General features: G+C 45.5%; 1 protein-coding gene across 1 annotated transcript; it reads right to left on the bottom strand.

The window, feature by feature from the left end:
- Window positions 1-4,431: 4,431 nt before the first annotated feature.
- On the bottom strand, window positions 4,432-5,409 carry LOC119265753 (odorant receptor 131-2-like). Its single transcript, XM_037546468.1, has one exon. It carries the CDS (start codon window positions 5,407-5,409, stop codon window positions 4,432-4,434), a length of 978 nt encoding a protein of 325 aa, XP_037402365.1.
- Between the last annotated feature and the right edge of the window lie 5,044 nt (window positions 5,410-10,453).

Genomic DNA, 10,453 nt, shown 5'->3' with positions numbered 1-10,453 from the left:
CACCCTTTTCCACCTGAGAACCATGGTCTCGGATTTAGAAGTACTGATTCTCATCCCAGCCACTTCACACTCGGCTGCAAACCGATCCAGCGAAAGCTGAAGTTCACGGCCTATAGGCCATGAATAGGACTGCAAACAGCAGTGATGTGACCTTGAGGTCACCAAACCGGACAACCTCCATCCCCTTACTGCGCCTAGAAATTCTATCCGTAAAAATTATTAATAGAATGGGTGACAAAGGGCAGCCCTGGAAGAGTCTAACTCTCACTGGGAACGAGTCTGACTTACTGCCGGCCATGTGAACCAAACTCCTGCTTTGTTTGTACAGGGCCTGAATGGCTCGTAGCAAAGAGCCATGTACCCCGTACTCCCGAAGCACTTCCCACAGAATACCCCAGGGAACACAGTCGAATGCCTTCTCTAGATCCACAAAGCACATGTGGACTGGTTGGGCAAACTCCCATGAACCCTCTAGGATCCTGGAGAGGGTGAAGAGTTGGTCCAGTGTTCCAAGACCCAGGTGGAACCCGCACTGTTCCTCCTGAATCCGATGTTCGATTATAAGCTGGACTCTCTTCTCCAGTACCCCTGCATAGACCTTACCAGGGAGGCTGAGGAGTGTGATTCCCCTGTAGTTGGAACACACCCTCTGGTCCCCTTTTTTAAAAAGAGGCACCACCACCCCAGTCTGCCAAGCCTGTGGCACTGCCCCCGATGTCCACGCAATGTTGAAAAGGCGTGTCAGCCAAGACAGCCCCACAACATCCAGAGCCTTGAGGAACTCTGGTCGGATCTCATCCACCCCTGGAGCCTTGCCATCAAGGAGCTTTTTAACTACCTTAATGACTTCGGCCTCAGTAATGGACGAGCCTATTCCCGTGTCTCTAGACTCTGCTTCCTCACTGGAGAACGTGTCAGTGGGATTGAGAAGGTCCTCAAAGTATTCCTTCCAGCGCCCAATGACGTCTTCAGTCGAAGTCAGCAGCATACCATCTCCACTATATACAGTGCTAGTGGCACACTGCTTTCCCCTTCTGAGTTGCCTGACGGTTTGCCAGAATCTTTTCAGAGCCGACTTAGTCACTTTCCAAGACCTTACTAAACTCTTCTCACACCCAGGTTTTTGCCTTGGCGATGACTGAAGCCGCAGATCGCTTGGCCTGTTGATACCTGTCAGCTGCCTGTGGTGTGGTTGGTTAGTGTAGTGGTTAACACCTTTGTCTTCTACGCTGTAGACTGGGGTTCAATCCTCCACCAGGGCAAGCACCCTACACTATAGCAATAAGGGTCCTTATATAACACCACCTTGGCCTACCTGTGTAAAATGATCAAATTGTAAGTTGCTCTGGATAAGAGCATCAGCCAAATGCCTAAAATGTAAATGTGTCCTACAGGCCAACCATGCCCGATAGGAGTCCTTCTTCAGCTTGATGGCATCTCTCACCTGGGGTGTCCACCACCGGGTTCAAGGATTACCGCCCCGACAGGCACTACCTTACAGCTACAGTCAGCCGCTTCAACAATGGAGGAGCGGAACATGGCCCATTCTGAGTCAATGTCCCTCACCTCCCCCAATATCTGGTCAAAGTTCTGACGGAGGTATGAGTTGAAGATCAATCTGACAGGTTCTTCTGCCAGACGTTCCCAGCAATTCCTCACTATACGTTTGGGTTTGCCCGGTCTGACCAGCATCTTCCCCCACCACCTGATCCAACTCACCACCAGTTGACAGCTCAGCTCCTCTCTTTACCCGAGTGTCCAAAACACTTGGCCGCAAGCCCGATGACATGACTACAAAGTCAATCATTGAACTGCGGCCTAGGGTGTCCTGGTGCCATGTGCACTTATGGACATCCTTGTGCTCAAACATGGTGTTCATGATGGACAAACTGTGGTTTGCACAGAAGTCCAAAAACTGAACACCACTCGGGTTCAGATCAGAGAGGCCATTCCTCCCAATCACACCCCTCCAGGTCACACTGTCATTTCCCACGTCAGTGTTGAAGTCCCCCCGGATGGACAATAGAGTCTCCAGGAGGAGCACTTTCAAGCGTCCTTCCCTCTTATCAACAGTTTGCTGCAATTCCCTACTAATAATACATCTTCCCTTTCCTGACTGTCCACTTTCCAAGCTCCAGGACCTTTTCCTTTTATCTTTCTATTTTAAACCTTGTTGATCTTTCCTCCATTGCAGATATCATAATTACTTCTAACCTCTTCTCTTGATCCCCTTCCAACAACGTTAACTAAAGCTTTTCTTTCTGCTCTGGTCCCTCATCTCATAATTCTTGTCAATAAATCACTACTTCATGGACAGGTATCCTCCCTTTATAAGATTCTCATAGCACAGACACTTCCTTAACAAAGGTCACCAATGGCCTTCTTGTGTCTCTTGATGCTGGTGCTCTTAGCGTCCTTCTTCTACTTGATTTGAGTGCATTCTTTGATATGGCGAGTCATTCAGTCCTCATATCATGCCTGCATGATCTAGGCATTACAGGTGCTGTCCTGGATTGGTTCAAATCATATTTGACCGATAGAAAGCAGTTTGTTACCCTTGGTGACCATACTTAACAAATGTCTGTTGTTACTCAGAAGGTCCTTAAGGCTCAGTCCTTGGACCTCATTTGTTTATGGTGTACATACTTCCTCTTGGTTACATAGCATGTACAACCCCAATTCCAGTGAAGCTGGGACATTGTGTAAAACATAAGTAAAAACAGAATACAATGATTTGCATATCCTTTTCAACCTATATTCAATTGAAAACACTACAAAGACAAGATATTTAATGTTCAAATGGATAAACATCTGCATAAATTGAACACACACAATAGGGGGCAGTGAGCACACTTGTCCAGAGCTATGGGCAGCCTTATCCATGGTGCCTGGGGGGCAATTGGGGGTTAGGTGCCTTGCTCAAGGGCACTTCAGTCATGGACTGTCAGCCGAAGGGATCAAACTGCCGACTTTGCGGTCACAGGGCTGGTTCCCTAACCTCCAGCCCACGGCTGCCCCAGTGACACCTCTTCAACACTCGCATTAAACTAGAAAGGTAATAAGGGAAACAAGTTTGTACTGATTTATAGGAAGCCTTCATTCTAAAGGGACAGGCATACTCAAACCATGGTAGCAAAATGCCCTCTACAGCATAAGATACCCACCAGAATTCCTGAAGGTAGGAGTCAAGGATTCATTCCTGTACTGTTCTCTCATGCACTTGACCACTTTTCAAGAAAATGGGAAAGAGTGACTCATCTGACCATTTCACTTTTTTCCACATCTCTGTAGAGCAGTGCCTGTCTTTTGTACATCACTGTGTTTTCTTTGTTTGTCTTTATCCTTCTCTATGTAGTTGTGGATGGAAGCTTCTTGTTGAGACATTCTGATCACAACCTGCACTAACATTCTCAGTCATCTGAGGAACGCTGCTTTTCTGTTTTTCTTCTTATATATCTCACTAATCCATAAGCTATAAATGTATTAAATGTGCTTTCGACCACAAATTTAAACACTTTTACTGATATCTTCCCCACAGATCTGAGAGAGTATATCACTTTAGTCAGTGTTCTTACTGAAACACAAGCAAGATGTGCTGTCTGTTCTTCAATAAAGAACCATTTTCAAAGCCATTAAGTCTTTGCTCCGTGCCATCTTGATCAACTAGGCATTTATATATACTACAGAGCATTTCAAGAAACCATTACTATCTGTTACAATTTTCCACTTCATTGTCATTGTTTGCTTTATGAGCTCATTCACGATAGCACATAGTTAACACAACCTTAAAATGTCTGCTGTATAACATTTAAGAATGTAACTAAAAGTATTCATACTGAGTTAGGCCATTCATTTTAAGGTATCTCATATAATACTTTATAAATGCATTTGAAAATGCAGAATTTAGAGAAAGTGTTAACAAAAACAGTAACAGAGTTGACTTTCTGTTTCAGAGGCACAGGCCTCATACCAGACTAATATAAGGTTATCAGTCATCAGATCATGTAGGCTTCATTTATGTCTAAAGGAATTTTTGTAAATAACAAGACATTAATGTGGAAACTGTTAGTATACTAGTCCTGTCAGAAATTGGCATGTTATTGTGCAAGGAAAGTCATAATGTAAAATGTATGCCATATATTCCTCTGTAGTATTAAACAGGACAGATGCCAAAACACATATCCAGAGGCAGACAAATTGACGGTATCAGTTATCTTAGCATTAAGAGTGGCATGATAATGAGGGATTCTTAATCAGACTCTTACAAGAGAGTTCTCTAACATGAAGCCACATTCAGTTCACTGTATTGCTACATGGTAGCAATGAGAAACAAGATTTATTGATATCTGCAAATGAAATAGCAAAGAAGCTATTTAATGCAATGAAGAAATCTTTAATCTCTTAAAGTAGTTACATTCTCTACACTGAAACTCAGGTGTTTGGTGCTTTGTTTTCAGATAAGATGTAATTTTGTTTACACCTTACATAGTATAGCATAGCAGTGCAAAATTTCTCATCTCCTAGGCCATAGACAAGTGTACTAACTGCCCTGGCAATGACATTGAATGTAAAAAAGTTGAAAGAGCGGACTGACAGATATAACTGAATGTCTATTTGTATGACCATTGCTTCAATATATGGACAAACAATCTCAAAGGTGCAAAGCATAAGCTGAAGCATATGCAGGGAGATGGTGCGCAGACCTTTTCCTGCTGATTTCTTGTCAACAGAGGCCGCGCGGGCAGCGAGCACAATCATCAAATAGCAAAATAACTCGATGAGTAAAATTATTATAAAATCAGTAACATATAGAATACTCCTCATTAAACGGTGCCATTGCTCTGGCATCATGATCTCATAATGGCAGAAGGTAGGCTCTAAAAAATATTCCTCTGAATCAGTTGCAACAAGGATAAACACATCCACAAATGGCTTAATGTAGCTTATGATCCAGATGATAAGGATAGCAGTAAGAGTTCTGCTGGTGGTGGATATAGCACTGTGTCTCAGTGGCATGCAGATGGCCACATAGCGCTCCACACACATTGCTGTGATGGTTAGAGGTGTGCAGGTTGTGACTGCATCCATGAGCATGCAAAATGAAATACAGAATGCCATCGGCATCAGCACAGAGCTGTAGGAGAGAATGACCACAAAATCGGTCAGCACAAGAAAAATCACGTCAGTCAGTAAGGTGTGTGCAAACAATATGTAACGTGTTTCAGTTCTGAAAGACTGTTTCCGGTAGAAGGTGAAAAGCATGAGTATGTTGATGTAGACGAAAGGCCACACAAAAATCGGGGCTATGGCGAATGTTAAATGCATCCTCCATGGGACAGAGCTGACCAATTGCAACTGTTGGTTACTGATGGTTACATTCTGAGTGCTGTTACACTCTGTTGTGCACATATCTAAGAGAAAAATTGTGAAGTTAGGAACAACATTGTATGAATCTTTAAAGCTATAAAAATATACAGAACAAAAAACAATTCAAGGAGATTTTATTGTCATTCGCATCACATGGTACATGAGGTGGAACGAAATTAAGATCTCATGGTCCAGTTTACACCCAAGAGCTGTTATTAAAATAGATAAATATAAGCAATAGATACAAAAAACACAAAATAGAAAAGTACACAAGAGAGGGAGAGTAGGAGAGTAGGCAGTTAGCAGCAATATGAAGTCCAGAGTGCAAGTTTGCTATAGCAGCATGATATTGACTTAGAGCAGTGGATAAAGTGTCTAGATAAAGTGTCTCAGTGCGGTTTAAAGTGACAGTGTTTGTAACAATACTTGTTCTTGTAAGTGTCAGTGCAGTGTGTTCAGTTGGAATTTAAGAGCCTTACAGCTTCTGGTATGAAGCTGTTTCTGAGTCTGGTTGTTTTGCACTTGATGCTCCGCAGCCTCCTGCCTGAGGGGAGCGGGACAAAAAGTGTGTGTGCTGGGTGGGTGGGATCCTTCCTGATGCAGGTAGCCCTTTTCCTGCATCTGGAGGTGTAAATGTCTATGGTGCTGGGGAGGCTGACTCCAACAATCCTCTGTGCAGCCTTCACCACCCTCTGCAGTGCTTTCCTATCTGCAGCAGAGCAGCTTCCATGCCACACGTTGATGCTGGAGCACACGACGCTCTCCACCACACATCTGTAGAAGGAGGTGAGGACTGGCCTCCCGAGTCCAGCTCGTCTCAGCCTCCTGAGGAAGTAGAGCCGCTGATGTGCCTTCCTGACCAGAGTGGAAGTGTTGTTGCTCCAGGTGAGGTTGCTGCTCAGGTGCACACCCAAGTACCTGTAGCTGTCGACCACTTCCACCTCAGAACCTCCAATGTGCAGAGGGAGGTGGTCATGATGGCCCCTTCTGAAGTCCACAATCATCTCCTTCGTCTTCTTTACGTTGATGCAGAGGTTGTTTTCTCTGCACCAACCCTCCAGGTGTTCCACCTCCTGCCTGTAGTTGGACTCATCTCTGTTTGTGATGCATCCAACCACTGCTGTGTCGTCCGCAAACTTCACAATATGACAGCCTGGATGGATAGGTGAGCAGTCATATGTAAGCAGTGTAAACAGGAGGGGGCTCAACACACAGCCCTGAGGGGAGCCAGTGCTGAGGGTTATGGTGGGGGAGGAGATGTTGTGGATCCTCACAGACTGCGGCCTGTTGGTCAGGAAGTCTAGGACCCAGTTGCACATGGAAGAGCTCAGTCCAAGTGAGGAGAGTTTTGTTACCAGGGTCTGAGGAATCATGGTGTTGAAAGCAGATGTGAAGTCCACAGAAAGCATACGAACATAGGAATCCTTCTGCTCCAGGTGGGTGAGGGCAGTGTGGACCACAGAGGAGATGGCATCCTCTGTGGATCGATTCCTCCTGTACGCATACTGGTGTGGATCCACAGTGACGTTGATGGTGGCTTTGATGTGGGTCTGAACCAGTCTTTCAAAGCACTTTGTTACTATCGGCGTGAGGGCCACTGGCCGGTAGTCATTCAGACCCGTCACTGCAGAGGTCTTGGGGACCGGGATGATGGTGGCAGTCTTCATGCAAGAGGGGACTGCTGCCTGGATGAGGGAGGCGTTAAAGATGTCCGCCAGGACGTCCGAGAGCTGGTCGGCGCAGTCTCTTAGCACCGTTCTGGGGATGTTGTCCGGGCCAGCAGCTTTCCGGGGGTTGATCCTCCTCAGCGTCCTCCTTACTTCTGCTGGTGTCACGCTGAGGGGCTCCTCTCCTGGTGAGTGTGTGAGTTTGGTGCTGGGGGGTGTGTCAGGATTCTCAAAGCGGGCGTAGAACTTGTTGAGAGCCTCAGGCAGGGATGGGTCTTTGGAGCTTTGTGCAACGTTGGATTTGTAGTCCGTGATGCACTTGATGCCCCTCCACATACTCTGTGGATCCTGGGAGGAAAAGTGTCCCTGGATTTTCAGAGCATATGCTGCTTTTGCCCTCTTGACTCCAACAGTCAGCTCTCTTCTAGCCCTCCTGAGTTCACCTGAGTCCCCAGACCTGAAGGCAGCATCCCTGGCTTTCAGCAGAGAACGCACCTCTGCGTTCAGCCAGGGCTTCTGGTTCGGGTAGCAAGTCACAGTCTTGGTGGTAGTGACATCCTCCGTGCACTTGCTGATGTACCCGAGAACAGCAGATGTGTACTCCTCCAGGTCCAGCTCCCCCTCACACTCAGCAGCCTCCCTGAAGACCTGCCAGTCTGTGCAGCCGAAGCAGTCCTGCAGCACAGCGTCGCCGTCACTGGGCCACACAGTGATGGTCTTCTGTGTGGGTTTGGAGCGACGCAGTGGGGGGTGGTGTGCAGGGGCCAGCATGATGGAGATGTGGTCGGAGAGCCCGAGGTGGGGGCGGGGGAAGGCTCTGTACGCATCCCTCACGTTGGTGTAAACACGGTCCAGCGTGTTATTACCTCGCGTTGGGATGTTGACGTGTTGGTAAAACCTCGGCAGGGTGTTCTTCAGTTCTACGTGGTTAAAATCCCCCGCTACCACGTAGAACGCCTCCGGATGCTTGTTCTGAAGCGAGCTGATGTTGTCATAAAGCTCCTTCAGCGCGTTGTTAGCATTAGCATCCGGTGCTATGTAAACAGCAATCAAAAACACCGCCGAATACTCACGAGGCAGATAGTGAGGCCAACACTTCACAGTCAGCTGTTCTGTCGCCTCGGAGCAGTGGCTGTTTACCAACACGCAGTTTGTGCACCAACCTTTGTTTATGTAGACGCACAAGCTGCCCCCCCGGGCTTTTCTGGATAGCCGGTTGCGGTCCGCTCGGAAGAGCTGCCGGTCGGCGAGCTGGAAGGCTGAGTCCGGCATGGTGTGGTTCAGTCAGGTTTCCGTGAGACAAATCACAGCGCAGTTCCTCATCTCCTCAGAAACATTCATCCTCAGCCGCAGCAGGTCCAGCTTGTTATCCAGAGAGCGGACGTTAGACAGGAAAAGCGACGGAATTGGGGGTCGGTTAGCATTAGCCTTTAGCCTAGCTAGCACGCCCGCGCGTTTCCCCCTCTTCTGCCGTCTGCTGCACCGCCTCCTCCTGCTCTTTGTCTGCGGCGCTCTGCTCCCCCACACCGGCACTCGTAGGAGCTTCAGCCTGCCCAGCGTAGCTCTGATATTATTGTCTGTTATTGCTGTTTTTCTGGCCAAACTGTCCTTAATCCTCAAAAGTTCGGTTCTGTTATAACTCACACGCGTGGGGCGTGTGAAGTTGGGTTCAGAACCGACGTAAAAACAGCTCAAAACAGGGTGTACGCTCGGAGCGTGAGAAGCCGCTGTGCTACTGCGCGCCGCCATCCAAAAAACAAAAAATGAAAAGTTGCTAAAGATAATCACCAATAAATGTGACCATATAAGACTAGAATGTTAAAGTAAATTATGATTGATATAGTATAATTTATCATATGGTACTGCAAGTATATAACTTTGACATTTATATTGTGACAGCAGGAACAACATTATGTGACAATCTTAAAAGATATAAAAAGTTGCTAATGATGACCTACCAATAAATGGGACCATACAAAACTAGAATTTTAAAGTAAATTATGATTAAAGATATAAGATAATTCATGATAGGGTACTATAAGTATATAACTTAACAGCAACAACAAAAAAGTGAAAATACCATTAGAAATCATATCTCCAGTAAAGTATTACCTGCAGTAATAATGGAATCAAATAATGTAGAGACTCTGGGCAAACATATATAAAGTGCCTAGCTCGATTTAAATAATAAATTCTTGACGTCATGGATGCACAAGTTCACTGTGTATGTGTCCAAGCTTGATGCTGGGGGGAACTGTGGGTGAGGCATTTGGTAGCACACTGTATTCACATAAGACTTGGAAGAGCTAAAAATAAGAAAATCCCTAGTCAGGTATTCCAGAAACAGGCCAGTGCCATGTCCAACGTTTTTGAGGGGTTAATGGTGAAGTTAATAAAATGGGACCTTGTTATAGGTATGGAAACAATAATGCCAGTAACACATTTTTTTTAAATTTGTAAATGTATTACTATCTCACTATTACACACCTGGAAAGATACCTGAAGAGATAATATGATGAGAAACAAGGGGAAACACTCTTCTTTTACAGTTAGCATACAATAACCATAATCCACGCAGATGAAAGACAAATGACCACCATATAAGGGAGCCCTTGGACTGGGGAACTACAGAAAAAAAACATGTGATGCAAAAATTTATGTGTTTGTAGCACCCCCTTAACTCTAGGCTATACTATATGAATTAGGTGAGTTTGTGCTCTTTTTTAATTTAATTATGAGCTCTCAGAAACTGCTTAAATAAAACAGGCATAGTTATAAATACAGGCAAGTGCAGGAACCCTTCTGAATAATATTTCACCTCAGTTATAATTTAACTTACCAAATATGACAGGTGTACATAGAGTAACCCTTTAGATATGTGACTATTATAACTTACACAAAATTAAACATATAGAACACTAGAAATATTAACATGACGAAGATCAGTTACCAGAGTACTTAAGGTTGTTCTTATTTTTTCCCCAACTTAATAGTTATGCCTTGGTGTACTATGGTAAGCGGCTGATCATAAGACCTACCCTTTTCATCATATGTAAGCCTTAGGACTGGTTTAACTGGTCATTTGGGGACAACTGATCTTAATGGACTTTGTCTTGAGCTAGACCTCCTACTATGGTTATGGTCCATGCAGAGGTCCCTAGGACTAGGGTGCAGTCACTACGGTCTCTGCCTAATAGGCTATTTTGGGCCGGATGGTCACTCCCTATCTCAGCCTCCTCTTCCTCCTCACTGGAGTCAGCTTCTAATCTGTAATTTGGCACCTTTTGTATGTGTTTTTGGAATGCTTTGTAGGGACTTGGCAACTGACCACCGTCCACTTCTGAGGAAGAATCAGAGGACTCTGGGGACTCTTCCCTTGGCTGGGTCACCTTAGTCTTTTATGTCTGGCCTGTGTTTTC

Source organism: Pygocentrus nattereri, chromosome 17 (assembly GCF_015220715.1).
Source record: "Pygocentrus nattereri isolate fPygNat1 chromosome 17, fPygNat1.pri, whole genome shotgun sequence".
In the NCBI taxonomy this organism is placed as follows: domain Eukaryota; kingdom Metazoa; phylum Chordata; class Actinopteri; order Characiformes; family Serrasalmidae; genus Pygocentrus; species Pygocentrus nattereri.
This window is presented reverse-complemented; position numbering and strand designations above follow the sequence as displayed.

Coding starts and splice junctions, on each gene's coding strand:
- LOC119265753 (XM_037546468.1), bottom strand. CDS start 5,409: ATGTGCACAACAGAGTGTAACAGCACTCAGAATGTAACCATCAGTAAC.